At 45.5% G+C, this 23,471-nt stretch overlaps 1 protein-coding gene across 3 annotated transcripts in view; it reads right to left on the bottom strand.

Annotated features, from left to right (window-relative positions):
* Positions 1-23,471, bottom strand: part of LOC138733824 (unconventional myosin-Vb-like) — a 177,955-nt gene that overhangs the window by 60,735 nt on the left and 93,749 nt on the right. For all 3 annotated transcript variants that reach the window (XM_069881306.1, XM_069881309.1, XM_069881308.1), the window contains exons 14-17: positions 22,849-22,932; positions 16,086-16,235; positions 15,345-15,442; positions 11,550-11,636 (exon numbers count right to left, since the gene is read on the bottom strand). In XM_069881306.1, the coding sequence (XP_069737407.1) occupies positions 11,550-11,636; positions 15,345-15,442; positions 16,086-16,235; positions 22,849-22,932 (419 nt within the window). The remainder of the gene's footprint in view (positions 1-11,549; positions 11,637-15,344; positions 15,443-16,085; positions 16,236-22,848; positions 22,933-23,471) is intronic.

The following is a 23,471-nucleotide window of genomic DNA, read 5'->3' as shown; positions in this document are numbered from 1 at the left end:
AGGAGTTAGGTCACTCAAGTCTAACTCCCAGTTTCAGCCCTCCTCTGCTACTGAATGCCTTTATTAGAACATTTCTAGCCCAGAACAGAAAGGCCATGGCTTCACCTTCTTTTCAGCCCTTTTGATGTGCTTCACGAGCTGCCTCATTTCACCATGGCCAGACAAAAGCAGCAACTCTGTTACTTCAGAAATTATATACTAATTTTGAAGAGATCATGGTTCTCCTGAGTTGGCAAAAAAACTTAAAGAGCAATCTCAACAAGTTGATAGAGAATGAATCAAATAGAAACTCTTCCCTATTTCGCTTTTCCGTACTCTGTTGAATATTAATTTGAACCAATTGGGTTCACAAAAGGCAGGTCTTGCCAGACTAACCTGATCGCCTTCTATGACAAAGTGACTCGGCTGCTGGATGAGGGAAAGGCTGTGGATGTGGTCTTCCTGGACTTCAGTAAAGCCTTTGACACAGTTTCTCACAACATTCTGCTTGAGAAGCTGTCAGCCTCTGGCCTGGACAAGCGCACACTCTCCTGGGTGGAAAACTGGTTGGATGGCCGGGCCCAGAGAGTGGTGGTAAATGGTGTGAAATCCAGCTGGAGGCCAGTGACAAGTGGGGTTCCCCAGGGCTCAGGGCTGGGTCCAGCCCTGTTCAATGTCTTCATCAATGACCTGGATGAAGGCATCGAGTGCACCCTTAGCAAGTTTGCGGACGACACTAAGCTGGGTGGAAGTGTCGATCTGCTGGAGGGTAGAGAAGCTCAGCAAAAGGATCTGGACAGGCTGGACCGCTGGGCAGAGTCCAATGGCATGAGGTTTAACAAGGCCAAATGCCAGGTCCTGCACTTGGGGCACAACAACCCTATGCAGTGCTACAGACTAGGAGAAGTCTGTCTAGAAAGCTGCCTGGAGGAGAGGGACCTGGGGGTGTTGGTTGACAGCCGACTGAACATGAGCCAGCAGTGGCCCAGGTGGCCAAGAAGGCCAATGGCATCTTGGCTTGTATCAGAAATGGTGTGACCAGCAGGTCCAGGGAGGTTATCCTCCCTCTGTACTCGGCACTGGTGAGACTGCTCCTCGAATACTGTGTTCAGTTCTGGGCCCCTCACCACAAGAAGGATGTTGAGGCTCTGGAGCGAGTCCAGAGAAGAGCAACAAAGCTGGTGAAGGGGCTGGAGAACAGGCCTTACGAGGAGCGGCTGAGAGAGCTGGGGTTGTTTAGCCTGGAGAAGAGGAGGCTGAGGGGAGACCTCATTGCTCTCTACAACTACCTGAAAGGAGGTTGTAGAGAGGAGGGTGCTGGCCTCTTCTCCCAAGTGACAGGGGACAGGACAAGAGGGAATGGCCTCAAGCTCCACCAGGGGAGATTTAGGCTGGACATTAGGAAAAAATTCTTCACAGAAAGTGTCATTGGGCACTGGAACAGGCTGCCCAGGGAGGTGGTTGAGTCACCTTCCCTGGAGGTGTTTAAGGCACGGGTGGACGAGGTGCTGAGGGATATGGTTTAGTGTTTGATAGGAACGGTTGGACTCGATGATCCGGTGGGTCTCTTCCAACCTGGTTATTCTGTGATTCTGTGTGTGAATTTACTAATCACTCCATGTTGAGAACTGCAGCTAAGACCCTTAAAACAAACATGAAATCTTTGGACTTTGAAAAGATAAAGTAGCCACTTGGAAGATGCTTCACTGTCACCAGCAGTGACATTTCCAAACACACAACACTAATTGAAGGAATTAGAGCACTGTGCCTTACTGCTAGGAAATATCATCTCCTGCCACTGCTGTTAGATACAGAGCCTGCTGAAATTGCCTCAGCATCTGTCAAGTTTCAGCCTCTCCAAATTAACACAGTGACTTATGGACTCCTCAAAACCCGAGTTTTTAATTATTTCCAACAATGTCAACTACGGCCACCATTATTTAAAAAAAAAAAAAAAAGAGCATAACAAACCTCAAAGGAAGATGGGAGAGAACTGCAGAGATAATGATTTCTGCCCTCACTCAACAAAACCATCTGTGAGCCAGATCCTCACCCATGTGGGTGTTCTGGCAGCCAAGATGAGAATACACTGCATGAAGAGCAGGCATACAGAAACATCTCCTCCTTCACCTGGCAGCCTTATGCATGCCTTTATTTTTGTGTCATCACATATATTTCTTCCCATTTCCCACTTCCAGGGGTTAACAGAATCAGGAAGAGAGACAAAATAAATTGCAAAGGGCTAACGCGATGCCTGAGATGTGTCTTTATGGTTGGCCACTTTGCAGTGGTGGGAGTCACCCCACCTGACAACTTCCCACATTCAAGAGTCCGTTCTCTATATCCGTCATCTCTAACGAAACATCCAGAAGGCTGGAAGCTGGGATATATGGCAAGACAGGCATACCAGAAATATAGTACATATTTCAAAACACGCAATCAACACCATTTCACATCAGTCCAGAAAATGCAGTAGAAGAGGAAAGCCAGTTTGATTAAAAGGAATACTCTATTTAAAAGAGCACAGTAGAAGAAAATGTTTACAATGAGAACGAAGGCAGAAGAAGTGAACCAAAACCAAATAAATAAATGGACTGGGAAGGACTGGGAAGTGCCATGTAATTCCTGTATTGGACTCAGGACAACTTTTGCAAAGAATATGGGAAGGATGAAAGCTGGATAGAGTCCTTAATGCTGTTCCTGAAGCAAAAGGTAAGAGTGAAGGCTCCTGGTGACAGGAACAAGAAGAGAGTAGCAATGAGAGGGTTTCCCAGGCTCACGTTGCTCTGAGCAGTTCTGGAGGAGCCAGATGTAGTGGACACTTCATCCCTATCCACATGGGCTGGCCCTGGGGCTGGACAGCCAAGGCTACCCACCCTCAAATATGCAAAAGTACTGGATTATCAATAAAAAAAAAATAAGATAGGGAGAGCACTCTGGGGTGAGATAAAGCAAAACTGTAAGCAAAACTAGAGGCTTATGTCACGGAGGATTTAAGCTTTAACTTTCTTCCTCTTTGCTTTCCAGTTGCTTTTGTTTTATAATCATACTTCCCATTTTGTACCTGCACCTTAACACTTTTGCTTTGTGTAAACAAAACCCGTTTTCATTTTAAGCACATCTGAGACTTCATGCAGCTCCAAATCAAACCCCACAGAAGAAGCAGAGCACACAGTCCCTGAGGCATGCAACCAAGAGCGCAATATTGGAGACCTCCTGTATGGCTCGGATATTACTCAAGCCAGGGAGAGCTTGGCGGGGAGAAAAGAGAAGAGGGAGTATTCCCATTAACCTGCCAGAGTCAGTTTAGGGGCTGATATTATTAACTGCTGCTGTTTGGAGGAAGAAATCATCCTGCAGGTGCCACTTGGGTTCCTCCAGCAAAGAGCAGATGGAATAGGCAACAGGCACAACTGAGGGCACGGGTCCAAGCTGGGCAGAAAGCACCAAAATCCATCATCTTCCTGTACAGATCAAGAGTCAGATACCTGCAGAAACTACTTAAAAATAGATCATTAATCACTGCATAAAGGATCTTTTCCCTAAGCCTGTTCCTCTCAATTTATGTGGTGGTAAAAAACTGAATTTCCACTTAAGCCCATCTTTAATACATAACAGGTAGCTCACTTCTTAGGATTAAGTCTCACATGAAACATTGCAAGTGGCAGGTTATATGCTCACTGACTGCTGTCAGGGTGTTTTGCTGGGCTGGTGGCATCCGCAGTCCTCTATCTCACCTCTATCCCCATCTCCCAGAAGTTCACGGCCAAATGCTGCACCTCCATGGCACAACATTGCTCCACCCTTGATGCAGAGGGGCCCTCTCGCCATCCTCACTGATTTAATAAGAGATGACAGTCCTGGGATCACTCTGCTTGCATTATTGTTCACAGAATATCAAGACAAAAGCTCTGGCGTGCCGGGGCTCAGCTGGTCCATCGGGAGTTTCACCAGAATTATTGCAGTCCCAGTTCACAGACAAATGAAAGCTGCGGTGGTTCAGAGGTGCTGTTACAGGATCCCCCCCAAGAGAAATGAACAATTAAAGCACTCAGGTTTAATGTAACATGCCTGGTTAAACCACTTCAGGCTCAAAGCAGTATTAAATTACCTTACAACTATGTCCTTCAAGAGAAACAAACACAATGCCGCAACCCTAAACACAAATCTCCCTGGTGCAGAAACACTGAAGCTCCAACGCTTTGGTGCAAACACACTTAAGTTCTCCTGCACACATCTTTTTTTTTCATTAGTTTCAACATCTGCATATTCAACAGAGAAAAGGGGAAAAAAGACAAAACTTACTTCCCTCCTGCTAGACCATAAAGCGATTCCTAGCCTGAGATAAAAGATGTGTTACCCCACAGCTTAGTAGGCCAGGAGTGATTATGGGAAGGTTATACCTCAGTTCAACTTGTTCACAGGTATTAAATTAGAAGCAGACCTCAGGTTTTCAGGATGCTGCCACACAACACACAGTGTGTGCACGTCTCATTGCTAAGAGCTGGAAACCACCAAGAGACACTAAATAAATAGAACTCCTTATAATTATCAAGTTACAAAAGATCCAGAAAGGTGGCAAAGGCAAAGATCTGTAACCAGGAGGGGTTTTGTACCTGCACAACTGAGAAGGGAGAAGAAGGCACTAAGGACTGGACACGTACTGCTCAAGCTTTCTCAAGGGGAAAAAACCTCATAATCTCAGGGCTGAGGTCAAACATAACCAATCTCAAACATCAAGACTTTCTTTGAAGTCAGGTTAGTACAAGGAAGAGGCAATAAAAGGCAGGAAAGACACATAAAAATAACTAATGACTATGGAAAAAAAACCTTCCTGCACTTGAGCAGCAAGGAGGATGCTCAAGAGCTTGGCCACAAACGGGAGACTTGGGTCAACCCAGCAATTTGTCATCTACAGGAATTAGGCAATGCAAATAAGCCATAACACATGCCACACATTAAGCCTTCTATCTGTTGTTAAAAAAAAAAAAAAAAGAAAAAGAAAAGATTTGGGTGTTATACACAAAACTATAGCTGGGTACAAGGCAAAGGGGCTGCTCCTGCTGAAAATCATAGAATGGTTTGGGTTGGAAGGGATCATGAAGGTCATCTAGTCCACCGACCCTGAATTAAGCAGGGACATCTTCAACTCAATCCTTTGAGCACCAAGTTGGACCAGGAGAAGAATTCAGGAATCCTCCCTCTTCACTTTAATTTCCATTTATGTCTTTAAATATTCATTAGATCCTTACACAATCACTGGCATCCCCAGGAGACACACAGGCTGCAGGTACTGCCCTGGTGTGTCATAGAATCATAGAATGGTTTGGGCTGGAAGGGACATCAAAAAATCATCCAGTTCCACCCCCTGCCATGGGGAGGGACACCTCCCACTCAATCAGGTTGCTCCAAGCCCCATCCAACCTGGCCTGGAACACCTCAAGGGATGGGGCAGCCACCACTGCTCTGGGCAACCTGGGACAGGGCCTCCCCACCCTCACAGGAAAACATTTCTTCCTAAGATCTCATCCGTATCTCCCCTCTTGCAGCTGAAAATCTTTCCCCCTTGTCCTATCCCTGCAGACCCTTATCAAGAGTCCCTCCCCAGCTTTCCTGGAGCCCCTTTCAGCACTGGAAGCTGCTCTAAGGTCTCCCTGGAGCCTTGTCTTCTCCAGGCTGAACAACTCAAACTCTCTCAGCCTGGCCTCATACAGGAGGTGCTCTGGCCCTCGTATCATGTTCATCACCTACCCTGGACTTGCTCCAACAGCTCCATGTCCTTCCTGTGCTGAGGATTCTAGAAGTGGACACAGGACTCCAAGTCAGGTTTGACAAGAGAGGAGCAAAGAGGCAGAATCCACTCCCTCGCCCTGCTGGCCACGCTGCTTTGGATGCAGCCAGGATGTGGTTGGCTTTCCAGTCTGCGAGCACAAATTGCCAGCTCATGTCAAGGTTCTCATCCCCCAGCATCTCAAGTGCTTCTCCTCAGGGCTGCTCTCAATCTTTTCATCCCCCAGCCTGTATCGATACTGAGGGTTGCCCAACCCAGGTGCAAGACCTTGCACTTGGCCTTTTTAAGCCTCAATATGTTCACACAGCCCCACATCTCCAGCCTGTCCATGTCACTCTGGATGACACCATGGGGCTACAAATCCAAAAGCAGCCCTCATGCTGCAGAGCCAGCTGGATTTATTACTTCACAGTTAAAGGGAGGGCTTAGGTAAGAAACCGGGGTGAAACTTTGACTTCTAAGGAAGCCTCTGAAATGCACTTCTCTGAGCAGTCAGCAGCATCTCCAACCTATTATTTTAGGGTGATCACAGCAATGCTATTTCAGCAACACTGAATGAAGAGCTGAAAATCATAGAATCATGGAATGGTTTGGTTGGGAAAGACCTTTGAGATCATCGAGTCCAACCGTACCTACCCACTACTAAACCAGATCCCTGAGCACCTCGTCTGCCTGTCTTTTAAACATCTTCAGGGTGGTGACTCAACCAAGGAGGAATATAGCATAGTAAGAGCCTAACTTAACCATAAAATAGTTTATTTTGGTGAACTAAAATTACTGAATTCAACAGCTTTTTTAAGGGTAATATAAATTCATTGCCCCCCATCTGCCAGGACCACCCCAGTGACCGTCTGCTGAGCAAACTCAGCTTTGTGTAAGAAATCATGCCAGTACCACGTGGATCCATCCCCTGAAGGGATCAATACCTTAATTGTGAGGAGCTGGACTGTATTGATCATTCCACAGGAGCTGAAGCCTGTTTGGGGGCATGCAAGTTGAATTTTTGAGTCAAGATTTGACATGAAATTGTTTTAGCAACTATGGTTCAGGGAGGAAATTTCTCTTGCCTTGTTTACTGCAGCAGAACAGACTTGCCTTTCAATTAGCTCTAAAACATGCAGCCTGGCATGACTTGAAATTATCTGGAATATATTCAAAGAGCAGAATGAAAGGAAAAAAACCCTCCTCTATTTACATATTATCATAGTTGGGAGTGGGGGAGTAGCCAAACAGAACTGCTAGTAGCATTTATAGGCTTTCTTCCCCTGAAATGACAGCAAGACAGCTAAAGGCACATTACAAAAAAAATAAAAAAAAAATATACCCAAGGATGCCCATGATACATTTAAATTATGAAAGTTTAATGTTTATAGAATTTAGCAGCTGTGATTTCATACTGAACTGATAAAGGATGCTGTATTCAACAGTCAGCTCCAGCAACCAAAGGAAGCAGCCGAATGCCAAAAATACCTAAACCATAAATTTCATACATAACAACTACAATAAGAGCATTTTGAAGAGACTGTGATGAGCGCCACAGTATAAAAAGGATCTAAATATACTGGAGATCAAACAGAGGGGGCAACAAAGTTGGTAAAGGGTTTAGAGGGGAAGTCATATGAGGAGCAGTTGAAGTCACTTGATTCAGCCTGGAGAAGAGGAGACTGAAGGGAGACCTCATCACAGTCTACATCTTCCTCACAAGGGGAGGAGGAGGAGCAGGCGCTGATCTCTTCTCTCTGGTGACCAAGGACAGGACCCGAGGGAATGGCAGGAAGATGAGCCAGGGGAGGGTTAGGTTGGACATTAGGAAAAGGTTCTTCACCCAGAGGGTGGTGGAGCACTGGAACAGCTCCCAGTGAAGCAGCCAGAAGTATTTGGCCAACATCCTCAGCCCCACGGTGTGAATGCTGGGGTTGTCCTGCGCAGGGACAGGAACTGGACTCAATGATCCTTGTGGGACCCTTCAAACTCAGGAAATTCTATGATTCTATGACAACATTATTCAGAGTGAGTGCACAGAATGCAGAGCAACTGCCACTGTACCACTGCCTGGGAACCGTGAGAAGCAGGAAGAAAAATGCAAAGTTGCAAAAATTGACAAATTGACAAAATGCAAGTTGAAAACTTGTTTTAAAGAGTGCTTTGTTATTAATGGAGATCTGCACAAATTAATTCTCTACAGACTAATTTTTATGTAGCCAGTCTCTATAAAGAAGATGAATGCTTTCATAGTACAGCGACATCTTCTATGCTTTACTCATGGAAGCTGATGATAAATTTACTATCTACGCATCTAAGACAGTCCATTCATCACAGTCATTTAAGTACATATTAACAAATATATTTCTTAACTGCTGCATAACATTTCAAACCACATGATACATTTTCAATTTATTTGTGATAGCTGCAGAGTGCAGCATACCATGGCAATGATAAAATAAAGCCAGGCATACCTAAAGCAGGGAGTGCAAGGCTTCATCTTTCTATAGGAATAAATCACGCCTTACACTAAACACTGTATTAAAAATTATTCTTTTTCTTAAAGGAATCAAGTAAAAAAAATATTGAAACCTTTAAAAATTCAATTCTTCAAACCATAAAGTAACCATGAAGTGGTCAGGGCAATCCACAGTTTCAAGACAGGCTGGGGGATGATGTGACTGGGAGCAGCCCTGAGGAGAAGGACTTGGGGTGCTGGGGATGAGAACCTCGACATGAGCCAGCAACATGCGCTCACAGCCTAGAAACCGTGTCCTGGGCAGCATCCAAAGCAGCGTGGCCAGCAGGGCGAGGGAGGGGATTCTGCCCCTCTGCTCAGCTCTCATGAGAGCCCATCTGGAGCCCTGTGTCCAGTTCTGTAGTCCCCAACATAAGGAGATGGAGCTGGTGGAATGTGTCCAGAGGAGGCCACGGAGATGATCTGAGGGCTGGAGCAGCTCTGCTTTGAGGACAGGCTGAGAGAGTTGGGGTTGAGCCTGGAGAAGAGAAGGGTCCGGGGAGACCTTAGAGCAGCTTCCAGTACTGAAAGGGGCTGCAGGAAAGCTGGGGTTGGAACTTTTACAAGGGCCTGGAGTGATAGGACAAGGGGGAATTGCTTTAAACTGGAAGGGGGAAGATTTAGAACAGACATGAGGAACAAACTAGGTGGCGAGGAACTGGCACAGGTTGCCATGGGAAGTCATGGCTGCCCCATCCCTGGAGGTGTTCAAGACCAAGTTGGAAGGGATTTTGAGCAACCTGATCCAGCGGGAGGTGCCCCTGCGCATGCTTTTTGTGGCCTTCTCTGCACTCGCTCCAACAGTTCCATGTCCTTCCTGTGCTGAGGATTCCAGATGTAGACACAGGGCTCCAGGTGAGGTCTCAACAAGAGAGGAGCAGAGGGGCAGAACCCCCTCCCTCGCCCAGCTGGCCATGCTGCTTTGGATGCAGCCCAGGACACGCTGGTTTCTGGGCTGTGAGCGCATGTTACTGGCTCATGTTGAGCTTCTCATCCCCCAGCACCCCAAGCCCTTCTCCGCAGGGCTGCTCTCAATTCATTCTTTGCCCAGCCTACAACTGTGCTTGGGAAGAACTATCACATCTCAAAGTGAGTATCTTATTTAACACAGAGCTGTTTCTGTATAAAATTATCTTCTAGAAACACTAAAATAAAAAGTCAGATCTTGAAGCATCTCAAATGCTGAACTGGCAAAGTTCACTCTGAAAGGCTGAAACAGCTGTTTGAACCCTTATTTTCCTCTGGAGGAAGTACAAAACTTGAGTAGTTGTAGTGTTGGCAGAGTTTTGTGTTCTTAGTGTCCTGGGAAAAAAACCACCATAATTAAAAATATGCAAGCAGAGCCGAAAGCATCGCTTTTGAGTTTTTCAAGATGGAGCAGTCTTTGTTTCAGTCAATTATCTGCTGCAAATAAAACTTGGCTGGTCTCCAGGTGCTGCAGTGGTTTCTCCCCTCACTTTCTCCTCCCCAGCTACTAATTATACAACAATTTTAGTGCTGTAGGGTCTAAACTGCAGAGTTAAGTGAGCAGAGACAGAAAAAACGCTACTAGTTTTTAGGAAAATTATGAAGAGGAACAGGGTATCCCTGCAGCTATGCTAAAAACCAGTAGCAAAAAACATGGATAACCCTTCAGTCAGAGCTCCCCAAACCTCCCCTGGCATTCACAACTGCAGAGCCAGTAGTCCCCACTGTACTGGAGAGCATAACTACTTGCTTAGTGAACATAAACCTGCCTTTCTGTGGCCTCTTCCAGCATTTTCACTGCTGTAGGGCCTTCACTGCAAGACGACAGACAGATTGATCTGGCCCAGCAGCTACTTGAACAAAGAACATAATGAAAGACCCGACCCATGGGCTGGTTTTTAATTTCCTCCCATGCCTTAGAGATGATGTAATTTAGGAGTAACTTTTCAATAGTTACTTCCACAAAAGCCTTTAAGACTTCAGAGATGGGAGCCAAAGGCAGTGCCAGGTCTTCTAACAGGGCCAGATGCCCAGCAGGAGAACCCAGATCTCCATGTCACCTTCCCATGCTGGCAGAGGGGAGAGAGAAATTGGTTTCCATTTCCTTCTCTGTCTGTAATATTTTCTTTTTTTTTCTTCTTAAGGAGTGGAACTCAGCCAGCCAGGGAAATTCCCATCACAAGTCTTTGCTTGTCCGTGGAGGTCAGTGGCCAACACAGGTTTTACATGGCTTAAATGCAGAGAGCCATCTCATGTCAGTGCGCAGAAGCTGGCATCAATTCTCAGGCTCTTTGCAGGAGATGAGAGTAACTGGTAAGGCAGCACACTCCGCCCCCCAAAACCAGGACAGGGAGTTTCTCATGGCTTTCAACATCACGCTTAGCTGACTCTTTACTGAACATATTTATAACTCCTTTGTTCATATAAAAAGGCTGATGGCTATGCTGACATTAACACAAAGCTGCTTGGCACTGAAACACAACTGATGCATTTTTAGAACCACTTGCCCTTGTCATATTCAAGGATTATTTATAGTTTATGTTTTCTGATTTATTAGGCCCTAAAAACCTCTTTTGAATTTTGTATCATAGCTGTCAAGAGCCACACCACCCATAACCTTTCCTTTTTAACAAGTGAGAGCATGAAGCCTAGCGTGCTTTGGATGTGCGGTGCAGAAGTCTACAATAAAAATTTACAACCTTTATTTTCTTTCCTTGCAAGTATAATCAAAACTTTTTTTGGCTGCAATTACTATTGCAACAGATGTCTAAAGCAAGAAAAAAAAATAGCAAACTGTACAGTGAAAAGCACTTTTTTATGGGGAACTTCAGGCAAGGAGGGCAGAAGTCCTCTAGGACTTTAGTCCTCTAGGGCAACACATGCTCGCAGGCAAGATGGATGCAGGAGGATATAGAGATGTTATTTTGTCCACGTCTACATGGGATAAAAGCTGTATTCCTTTATCTGCCAAACACCAGCATTTTCAGAGATTTCATCGCATCAAATTACTTCTCAGGATCAAACTGAAAGCACCATCTGAAATGCTGGATGCAACACAACACGCTCACCAGCAGCCTCACTTTGCAGCTCATCACTTGATAATGCATCTCTTAGGTTTGAGGAACCCAAGAGCTAATGGGGGGTTTGCAAACTAAAAAACATATAAAAGGGGAAAATGTATCTTGGATATAAATCCTGTTTGTCCTGAAAACACTGGTGTTTTCTTCTCCCTCCTTCTCTTGCACCTGATCATGAACTTGCTGAGTAAAGCACACCAGCAGCACAACACTCCCCAAATTCCCAGTGTGGTACCTGGATGGGAAGCCAGCTGCACTGATGCGGATGGTCTCCAGCACTCCACAAGCTCTCAGCTGCTGCACCACTCTCTTTGCATCAAATCTGCAATTATATTTAGGACAGATATTAACACGGTGAGAAGCCCACATCACCAACCCAACTGATAGCGACTTTTGGTGACAGGAATGAACTTCTAAACTGTGGAAAAAAGCTCTACCTTTATTGGTATAGCGGTTGAAGAAGCCCACACATTCATGGATAGCTCTTATCCACGCCCATTCCCTTGCAAATCTCAGAGTCACCACAAATCCCACGCCTTGCTTTGGCAACAGCTTGCACAGATGTCACACGCTTTCTCTCCATCTCATAAGACGTTGTGCTTTTCAAGTGCAATGGACCTTGCTATTGCCCTGCTATCAATGCCAAGTGGTACTCTTGGGACAAGATGACAATCTGCTGCAGTCTCCACAGCCATAATCTACCCAGCTACAGAGAGCAAAACAACTATGATAAAGAAAGGAACAGGTTACCTTATCACAAGCTGGCTGATGAACCAGACAGCATTATATTTGCGGCTACAAAGGCAATAGCATATTTCCAGAAAGAAATCAAATTCAACATCAAAATAAATCTATTAAATTACATGTCGAAACTGAGTAATTAATCACAAAATCATAGAATCATTGAATGGTTGGGGTTGGAAGGGACCTCAAAGCCCACCCAGTTCCAACCCCCTGCCATGGACAGGGACACCTCCCACTGGATCAGGGTGCTCACAGCCTCATCCAACCTGGCCTGGAACACCTCCAGGGATGGGGCAGCCACAGCTTCTCTGGGAAACCTGGGCCAGTGCCTCACCACTCACACAGGAAAACATTTCTTCCAAGGATCACCTCTAAATCTCCCCCCTTTCAGCTTAAAATATTAAGTCCCATGGGTCTGCAGATCATTAAGTTTACCAAGAACAACAGTTCTCATGTTCCAAACCAAGAGCTTTGGTAGGCATTGTGGAAACTGCAGGCATTTCTGCTCTCAGCTGTCTGTCCTCCTGGTTTTAGATGGCATTACCCTTTACCACTGGCATCTCATCTTCATCAGCAACTTGCACTGAAAATTTTGTGCTGACTTTCAGCTGAATATTTGGGCAGTGCTCTCTCTGGTTCCTGGCATGAACACACTTTCAGATCAGTCTGTCTTTGCCTAGACTGCAGGTACCAGCATCCTCCATCACATCTCCCTCCTTCTACCCCTTACACCAAAGCATCAAGAGGTCCCAGCTTTCCAGCTCAAGATATTGGATACTGGGAGAGGTTGTTGGATCAGGCTTGGACTCATAAGATGGAGATGTTCATAGATGTAGATGACCATAGCTGTGTTTGGCTTCCAGAACAAGGGTGAGGAGCAAAAGCTTCTCAGGTCCCTGCTTATCCCTTCCTGAAAGCACAAACTATTTACACTCACAAGTCAAGACTGCATGAATAATTCTGCTTGGTCCCGCTGTGCAAAAGCAGCATAAGTAATAGTTCCCTGCTACTTTGTGCATTTTTAAATACCCTGGACCTGTCAAGTCTACAGCAAATTATTTGCTATAAAACTGCAAACACGGTGCAGGGTGGAAAATCAGTCTCAGATGTCACTCATTTCAAGGAAGAATCCACAAGGGTACAATTTCCATAACAATAAATAATAAACAAGACTTGTAGATGGAAAGGGAAGCTTCAGTCCTGGAAGATCTCAGGGCAATATATGTTGTGCATGAGGGGAACCTTCTGCAATGTGGCCAAGCCCTGCTCAGCGAGGGCAAAATGCAGTACCCAGAACAGCTGCAGTCATTTGTCAGCATGGAAAGCCAGGACCCTCTCCAGCAACAACCGCAGCTACAGGCTGAGGATGAAAAAAAGAGCACACTGCTCTTGCAGAACCATTCTTTTGTCTATTTTGGTTTGCTCTTTGATCTCAAAATCCTGAGCTTCGACAGCTCTGACATTCACCAGTTGGACCACTGCATTGGATCATGCCATCACTCGGAGTGTAAGCAGACACAAGAAGAATTATCCTCCTGGTATTTGCTACCCATAACATCCTAACAAGTACAACTGTGCTCATTTAGATAATTACTGCACCTCGACAACCATAAGCTTGCACATACACAAAACTATATTAACTGTATCCTGAGCACCACATGAAAAACTGAATTGCAAAGTTAAAGGCAAAGAAATGAAGATATATGGGCAAAAAGTAGAGCCAAGTATGAACATGGAGTCTTGGAAAGGTGCTTTGGAAAGGTGAAGCCACTTCACCATGCAGAGATCTACTATACTTTCACTATATAAAACTATACTTTTGTGCTTCACCTAAGAAAAGCAATCAAACAAAAAGTGTAATCTTGAATTTAATTTAAATGCACAATCTCTGCAATAAACACAAGATTGAGACCCTGAACATCTCCAGTACCTAAAAATGGTATATGAAACAGATACAACAGACCACAGAAAGTGTTGTGCCAGCACTGACAGCCAATGCAGCCTTTTCCAGGGCTGTTAATCACAGAATCATAAAATGGTTTGGGTTGGATAAGACCTTAAAGATCATCCAGTTCCAACCCCTTACCATGGGCAGGGACATCTTCAACTCAATCAGGTTGCTCCAAGCCCCATCCAACCTGGCCTTGAACACCTCCAGGGATGGGGCAGCCACCATTGCTCTGGGCAACCTGGGCCAGGGCCTCCCCACTCTCACAGCAAAACGTTTCTTCTTAAGATCTCTTCTCAACCTCCCCTCTTAACTGATCATGTAATGAGTCAGTTAAACATAAAAGAGCTCTTGAATGTATTCTAACCATTAATATCCTTTGTTTTGTTGTTTGTAGGTGGAGAAGAATAAATCCAGAGAATCTTCCTGGTGGATACATATCTACCAGCATATCACGACCAAGGCTAAACCTGTTTACAGATGCTTTGTCCTCCTTTGCAGGACTCTGTTGGAGCTGTCTGTGCACCAAGATGGCACTGTTCTCACTGGGAGTACTCAAAGTGTATTGGATCAGCTGGAGGGCAATGCCTCCCTGCTCACAGGTTACAATTCTAATCCTTGCTTTCTTAAATGTCACCACCTGCAGTTCATGCCAGAGCCTTTAAAAGACATCACAACTAGATCTGTGAGGTCTGCATGCTAATGGCCGAGCTTTTTTGGAGTTACAGGGTGCAAAAAACGTGGAAAGATACGTTACCAAGAGGTTAAAGAGGCTAACAGATATTTGCTTACAACATTTACAGCTTGCAATACATCTCCAAACTACAGAGGAAGATCAAGACTGGCTTTTTGCTTTACCAGTTCACTCAACTGGAGACCTGCCTGAAGTTGATACAAATCACATCTTTATTCTTTGCACATTTATTTTGGAAGCACCAAGATATTTTTGTTCATTTTACAAGCTATTTTGCAAGTACACTACATAGCTCCACTTCTTCATTTCTTGCTCTGCTCCTTTTCATTGTATTGTACTATAACCACTTAAATCAAAGTGATTTTAAGATGAAATTGTACAAAGACTCTATTACTGCAAATCAAGGATGCTCAATATTAGAAGAGTATGTTTATGAATTACTAGGACTTTCATTAGTCTTAATTTCACGGGCATAAAACCCACATAATGAAACCCAAGAGAAGTGACTCCAGCAAGCTACTGGGACTTTCCAGTTACAGGAATGACATCTCAAGAGAGGCAAGCCCTTTAGCAAGAGGAAAAGTCCCAAGCACACTCTGTTACTATGATGTTTAACAAATTTCCTCAGTTGAAAGCTCACTTACTTAAAGGGGATCTTCTCGTCGTTTGGCTTGATACAGCGCACATAGTGTGGGGTGGTGGCGTTCAGAGTCTCCATGAGCAAATGCAGCGAGTTGCGGAACTGAAAGATAAAACCATTAATTTTAGGAAGGGACGAAGGTGCTGTACCACACAGCCCAAGCTGGAAAGCACTGCAAGAAGCCACCTGCAGTGCCATCCTCTGGATGCAACACAGCGTGAACCCACCCATCAGCCCAGCACATGCAGGAGCAATCCAGAGAAGATACTGCTGGGTTGAGGGCTTTCAGCTCAACAATGCAGAACAGCAACAAGTGTTTGCTTAGTGCTTTCCGCAGCTGAGTCTTAAAAAACCTCCAGGGATGGAGACAGCACAACCCCTCCAGGCCCCTGTTGCATGGCCTCGCTGCCCAAAAAGGGGAAAAAATGCTTTTTTCTCTATTTTTTTTTTCAATTTATGAGCACTGTAGTAAATTGAGATACAGCCCAGTAAATCCCAGAGCAGCCTCCACCCTCCTTAGACCTTCCAGTCAAGACTACTCAGCCTGCTCTTCCAGAGACATCGCTAGAAGGTGTCCAAAATGCAACAGCCAAACGATTCCCATCAACATGAGTCATGGGATGGTGTCCTCACTCCCCCCTAACTGCTTCAGACTGAAGAAACAAGTTCTCCACTGTAAAAATGTACCTGGATTCCCCTGCCCTATTCCCCTGCCATCAACCAACCCTTTCATATCAAATGTTACCTGGTGTGCAACTGTTTTCTTGCACTCCTTGTTGGCAGCTTTGATCACTGGTATGGCAGAACGGACGCTGACTTTGGCTGTTCCCTTTCCCATGGAAGTGGTGCGTGCAACATCCTTTTCATCTTTGAATAAGTCTGCTACCATTTGATACTAAAATAAAAGACAATGTCTGAGCACCTCTAGCCTTGCTCTTTTGCTGACTGAGTCCACTCAAGTCACATTGCTCTGGTCATTTTTTATCCATCTTAAAGCAGGAAGGGAAAAAGGGGCAATAAAGTGAAATCAAGAAGCACTGCCTAAATAAACCACACCAGCAGGACCATTGGCCATTCTATTTTGTAGTTCATCGGACCTTAAATTATGCACATTAAATCAAACAAGTGACAAAAGAGGATGGCTAGCTGAAAGGCTGCATCACTGACATGTTGTACAATAACTCCCGAACATGAATAAAAGATCACAGAATCCCTACGTTGGAAAAGACCGTTGAGATCATCAGGTCCAACTGTAATTATCCACTACTAAACCAGATCCCTGAGCACCTCATCCACTCACTTTTAAACGCCTCCAGGGATGGGGACTCCACCACCTCCCTGGGCAGCCCCTGCCAAGGCCTCAGAACCCTTTCAGTGAAGGATTTTTTGCTAATGTCCAGTCTGAACCTCCCCTGGCACAGCTTAAGGCCATTCCCTCTTGTCCCAATGCCTGTCACTCGGGAGAAGGGACCAACACCCACCTCGCTGCAACCTCCTTTCAAGCAGTTCTCAACAGTGATGAGGTCTCCCCTCAGCCTCCTCTTCTCCAGGCTAAACAACCCCAGGTCCCTCAGCCACTCCTCGTAAGGCCTGTTCTCCAGCCCCTTCACCAGCTTTGTTGCTCTTCTCTGGACTCGCTCCAGAGCCTCAACATCCTTCTTGTGGTGAGGGGCCCAGAAATGAACGCAGGATTCGAGGAGCGGTCTCACCAGTGCCGAGTACAGAGGGAGAATAACCTCCCTGGACCTGCTGGCCACGCCGTTTCTGATCCAACCCAAGATGCCATTGGCCTTCTTGGCCACCTGGGCCACTGCTGGCTCATGTTCAGTCGCTGTCAATCAACACCCCCAGGTCCTTCCCCTCCAGGCAGCTTTCCAGCCACTCTTCCCCAACCCTGGAGCTGCACAGAGTTGTTGTGTCCCAAGGACCTGGCACTTGGCCATGTTGAACCACATACCATACATCAATCCAGCCTGTCCAGGTCCCTCTGGAGCCTCCCTACCCTCAAGCAGATCAACACTTCCTCCCAGCTTAGTATCATCAGCAAACTTACTAAGGGTACATTCAATCCCTTCATCCACGTCACGAGGTGACTCTTGTTCCCAGTCTTCATTTTGAGCTACTCATTCAATTCTGATGGTGGCAAAGATGCTGCCCACACAGAGCATCCCCCAGGAATGGGATCTCCGCATGAGGACAGGCAGCATCCCACTCCCACCCCAGAGTAAACCCTGCTTTTCCAAACAATTAAGACACACCATCACTTCCTCACTAATTACCTGAATTTCAGTGTGAACAAGCAAGGCAACAGCAGGACTGCCATTCTGCAGCCCTAAAAGCACCACATTTAGCTCCCCAGCTCACTGAAGTCTGGGGTTTCTGGCAAGCCAGAAGCATTGTTTCCACTTCATAAATGGGAAAACAGGTGAGCTGGCCAATTTAGTTAATGGGTTTGGTTTTTTTAAGCAGCAGGATCTTCAAATTTGCATCAGGCTGAGGAACTTGAATACTAAGTAAGTCACCATAAATCTGGTCTGTTTATCAGGTCTGTTAAATTTTCACATCTTGATTCCAGCTGTGCACCCACACAGGTTTCTGCTACAGCTGTGCTTACATTCAGGTTGCCAGATGTGATTTCACTTCTCACCCAGCTGAGCTGGGCTGCAGTGTGGTGACATGGCTAAAGCCCCCGTGATGCCGCCCCTCCAGGGCACAGACTGCAAGCAACACCCGCTCTGGAGCATCCACGGGACAGCGCACCAGCATCACACTTCCCATGTCCATGGCACGTCGTGCCCAACACATCCACACAAGAACACCAACACGAGGCAGCAGTGCACTGCACAGCACTCTCACCTCCATCTCAAGCTCCTCCAAAAGCCCAGTTTTGCTGCATTTCCATTAAGATTCCAAGAAGAGTGCAGGGGTTCATCACTTTGTAGACCTTAATGGACACTGCCGTGCCATAACGGTTTGCCTGGCTCTCTGTCACATCCCTGGACTGAAAAAGGAATATTTCCAGCCCCAGTCCTCCAGGTTGTTCGCACAGCTTGCTAGCACAGCAGCCTAAATATGACTGTGGAAAGGAAACTGTTTGCATAACACTAGCAAATTGCTTACAGGCTCCAAGACAGCACCTGCTAAAGATCTGCCTCACACTCACAGCTTTTATCTCTGCAGCTCACTCAACATCTACCAGCATAAAGGCTCGAACTTTCTTTGCCTACCCCTCTACCCCCAAAAAAGGCATCCTGGAGGCTGCTGTACTTTGATGACATGTTACTGTCTTGGGTGCTTTGACTCCTGCAAACACAAGGTGTTCGGGTGGGAGTTGCTGGGTGCTTGAAGACATCCAATGCAGGCTCCACTTCACTATCTCGCACTTGGCAATGTGGTGAAACCACAGGTTGTAACTTCAGGTTTCAAAATATCTTCTCAATGCATAGCTGGGAGTACCACTGACCCCTCTGCCAGCCTGCTGTTAATAACAAGAGTGCTTGCTCCTACACAAATGCTCAACAAGAATCTTGGAGGTGAGCTTTCCCCATAGGTAAGGCAAAACCAGTGTAACTGGGACCATCTGTAGCAGCCCATGCTCTATTCCATGGATGCTGAGTGATAAACAAGGAGGACAGATCCCTCCTTCCCACCTGGAAAAGTCAAAAACACTGGTGCCTTATTCATAATTATAGAGAACCTGCATATAATATTTTAACAGCATGCCCATATGCTTTCAATCACTATTCAAATCCTCTTCCTTAATTCAAAGAACATCAACTCTCAACTGTTTTAGCTGACCAGCACTAACAAAACTAATTAGCTGCTTTATAAAGTCTCTTTCACCATCTTGTTGATGGCAGTAATTGCATTCTAATTAGAGGAAGGCAATTCTGCCTTGGTTGGAGCACTTCATCAGCAATGCATTTGCTGACAGAGAGGTGTTTAAGTCCTTGCTGGTTTAAATTGAGTGTTCCCCCTTGCCCTGTGTATCACTTCAGTGGGAATATAAAGAATAATGCAATGAATGCTGTATGCAGGCCTGATTCTGAGTACAGGACAAAGTCTTGCAGCACACGTTTAAGTTTCAGTCCAATTAGCATATCCCAGTGGCAGACTCAGCACTATTACCGTTGCTCTTCTTGGTTCAGAGAAACAAGGTTGCTTTTTACAGCAAAAGAAGAACAGTTGTACTTGTTTATACCCCTGGAGGGCACGTGGCAGGTGAGAGGCAAAAAAGACAGGGAAAGCTGAATCTCCTGGCCAATAGGGTTAGGTAAATTAGGGGCTTTGTAGGAGGAGGAGGAGGGTGTTCCTACCAAGTGAAGCACTGTTCTTCCTCCTAGGACAACATGGCATCAGGACACGCTGACAACAGCCACCGGTCCCAAGTTGTTATAGAAATGGCTCAAATGCACAAGCTCATCAAACTATTACCCAAAGCTTCTCAGAGCCAAGTGCATTTGAGAGTGCTCTAAGCTGGATCAAAACGAAACGGCGTGACCAGCAGGTCCAGGGAGGTTATTCTCCCTCTGTACTCGGCACTGGTGAGACCGCTCCTCGAATACTGTGTTCAGTTCTGGGCCCCTCACCATAAGAAGGATGTTGAGGCTCTGGAACGAGTCCAGAGAAGGGCAACAAAGCTGGTGAAGGGGCTGGAGAACAGGCCTTATGAGGAACGGCTGAGAGAGCTGGGGTTGTTTAGCCTGGAGAAGAGGAGGCTGAGGGGTGACCTCATTGCTCTCTACAACTACCTGAAAGGAGGTTGTAGAGAGGAGGGTGCTGGCCTCTTCTCCCAAGTGATGGGGGACAGGACAAGAGGGAATGGCCTCAAGCTCCACCAGGGGAGGTTTAGGCTAGACGTTAGGAAAAAATTCTTTACAGAAAGGGTCATTGGGCACTGGAACAGGCTGCCCAGGGAGGTGGTTGAGTCACCTTCCCTGGAGGTGTTTAAGGCACGGGTGGATGAGGTGCTGAGGGATATGGTTTAGTGTTTGATGGGAACGGTTGGACTCGATGATCCGGTGGGTCTCTTCCAACCTGGTTATTCTGTGATTCTGTGAAAACCACAGATGCTGGCATCCCTTTAAAGCCACCACCATGAATTCACAAGTTCCTAACACCTGATCCCAAGGAGCATTAACTTAGTTTGTAGGCCAGGTAAGCCCAAATCTTCTGCCCTGAAGTATTCACATTAATGGCCTAAGAAATTCCATCTCTTCAGGCCAAGCAAACAAGTTTCAAGGAGCAGAGTTTGTTTCTTTGCTATTTAAGGAAAAATCTAGCCCACTCTGATGTTATGCTATCAACTTCTGTCTGTTGGTCCTTATGTATGAGCAAGAAAAGGAGGAAGTTACTATGCTGTTACTAAACCTATTCCAGCGTTTTCTTATTCCCTTTTTAAGGAATGAGTTGCAGGTGGCACCATCCCCATCACTCTACAGCACACTGCCCGAAGGAGTTACAGCTCTCCTCTGCAACTCTGGGAAGAAGCCAAACAGAAATGTCTATCAGAGATCACCAGTTCTGCAGTACTGCCTCCAACAGCATTGGCTAAATAATTCATCGTACAGCATCAATTATTCCTGCAGGTTACCTGGTGTTTCTAATAAGCTCCAATCATGCCCATTTTTTACCCTCGAAAAGCTGTGAGCTTCCCAAACATGCAGAGCTCTTGCTTTGGGCGTTATTTAAGCTCAGTTTCACTGTTCTTAAATTTGCAACTACCCCCATGGATGAGAAAATTGCACATCTTGCTATACTCGTATGGATTAGTTGCTGAGATGCAGCGCAAGCCACTGACAATGCTTAATTAATTTCCCATTCTCATCTCTCTTACTTTGACAAGAACCAACTCCTGGTTAAAATGTTCCTAAAAATAAAATTCCTCCTTCTCCTTTCATCACACTCCTTATTTAGGGTGGCATTTGGAAGGTCACACCCAGCCATAAACCCAAGGGAGGGAGCCATGAAGAGAAGAAATCTGGATATGTGACACACATCTGCGCACAATATGCAGGGGGGGATTCAAAATCTGTAATGAAAAAAAAAATGCAATTTAACAAGCTGGTTTGTGCTGGGGAAGGCTTTGAAATGGTTTGGAGAAAAGCAGACACATTCCTTCTCTATACAACACAAAGTTTGGTGGAAGCAATGGCGCTCCAGAGTCATTTGTTCCCTATTTTGGCTGCTGGATGGTGAGTTGGACTTCGCTACTAACTTCCCGCTGCCCTGGGAAGGGTTAAGGTGGTGTAAAGTCTCAGGTCATTAATCGACAAAGGAAAACTCAAAATTGCAGGGAGGAACTTTTGGTCTGGTTTTAAACAATAAGAACCTGAAATTCCTTAGATGTTTGTGTCATGGACATTTCTAATGCAACCCACCAAAGTGCAGATGAACACTTGTGGAGAAGAAGAGTGCAGTATGGAAGTCAGTGTTAAATCTGCTCAGGTCATACATGCAACTGTAAAGTCTCCAACTTAAAGCCTACTTGCAAAACACTCAGTCTACTGCAAGCACAGCCCACACTGAAGTTGTCAGAGCCCCACAGCTACTGCTTTTCTGCTTCCCACAGCCCACCAAGTTCACAGCCCTCAGGACTAATGGAGACGTTAAACCTCAGGTGCCAAAAAAAAGCTCTTTACTAGAAGACTTGATGTTCAAGGTCAGTCAATACATCTCTGTTGGCATCGATACAATGAGATGCCAACAAGTTGTTTTTACAATACTCCAGAGAGGAAAGGTACAAGGCACAAAATACTGTAAAACATGTACATGGCACTGTACATGGCACAGGAGCAACAGCAAGCACAATCATCAATTTATTTTAATTTGTTATTATTACATATTGGCAGCAATGTAAAATAGCTCTACATCAGCTGGAACGTCTCAGAGTTTACATTAGACTGCCAGGATTTTATATTAAACCTATTTTTGCACTCTAATTATTAAAGTCACTAAAAGTTGCAAGTATGATGGACTACAGGTAAGAGCAACATCCATTTTCATTAACAACGCTACCCACAAAGTACAAACCACCCTGTTGACCATGGCTTTTAATCCCAGAATTACCTATGGTTCCACACGCTTTCAAGAACACCTTCTGTGCCAAGTGATGGATGGGGACTTCCGAGCAGGACTTAATTGGCATTTACACTGCCTCATAATTGTTCCTGATTTTTGCTCTTGGTGACCAAAACAAAGAGGATCAGCAGGTGCAGAAAGGACATTTTCTGATCTACCGCAGTGAGACACTGACACCAGGGTGTAGAAGAGCAGAGGAATACATATATCCACACCTGGGTGTAACCATAGCTCCCAGCAGCCTCATCCCTCCTCTTATTCCCTCCTCCATATCCCATTTATTTGCCTTTTTTTTGCTACTGTTCATAAACTTGCCTCCAATCGCTTTTGCATACACAACCTGCTGTGGCATGGCACAGGAATGCAAGCATGAAGCTCACACTCTGGAACATTACAGTGCTGATAATCTCCTGACTTGCTGCTTTTACCTTGCTAGCTTTCAGGATGTTGATCTGTTCTTCATACACGGTGTCCCTGTTCTTCTCCAGAAACCCCTGACTCTGGTATTCCACCTAGGAGGAGGAAAGAAGAAGCCCAGAGCATGAAGTCCAACCACACAGGGACAGTGTTGTGTCCCACCATTTCTCTACCATTAGAGCTCACCTGAGAAGCCAGAGAGGTAGAAGTGGGAGTAATAACTGCAATTTGAAGGTCACTTTTAATTGAAAAGTGAATCTGAAGGAAAGCAAAATCCTTAACACAAACCTACAGCATGTCTTGGTCATTAAACTGCCTTGTTTGGGACCCAGGAAACCAGGGGTAAAAATGCAAAGATCATCAGTACCTCTACACACTCTTTTGTTCACTCCTGAACTCCTTGTAAGCTAATCAATAAACCTCAAAATATCTCCTGACTACATCTCTTGGAGGTCTCTGGGTTTTAAGACTGCAGCTCGTTGGGGAGGCACAGGAAGAATTTTGAGAGGACAGAATAAAATTTTATTTTTCACATTTGACGTTAGCTGGAATAACTGAACACAAAGCAGACAGGCAAAGCAGGCAAAGGAACAACATTTGTGAGTGATAAATGCGAAAAATCATGTGCCTAAGG

The sequence above is a fragment of the Phaenicophaeus curvirostris genome, assembly GCF_032191515.1.
Source record: "Phaenicophaeus curvirostris isolate KB17595 chromosome W unlocalized genomic scaffold, BPBGC_Pcur_1.0 scaffold_35, whole genome shotgun sequence".
Lineage (NCBI taxonomy): Eukaryota > Metazoa > Chordata > Aves > Cuculiformes > Cuculidae > Phaenicophaeus > Phaenicophaeus curvirostris.
Note: the sequence above shows the minus strand (reverse complement) of the source record. Positions and strands in the feature narration are given on the sequence as shown.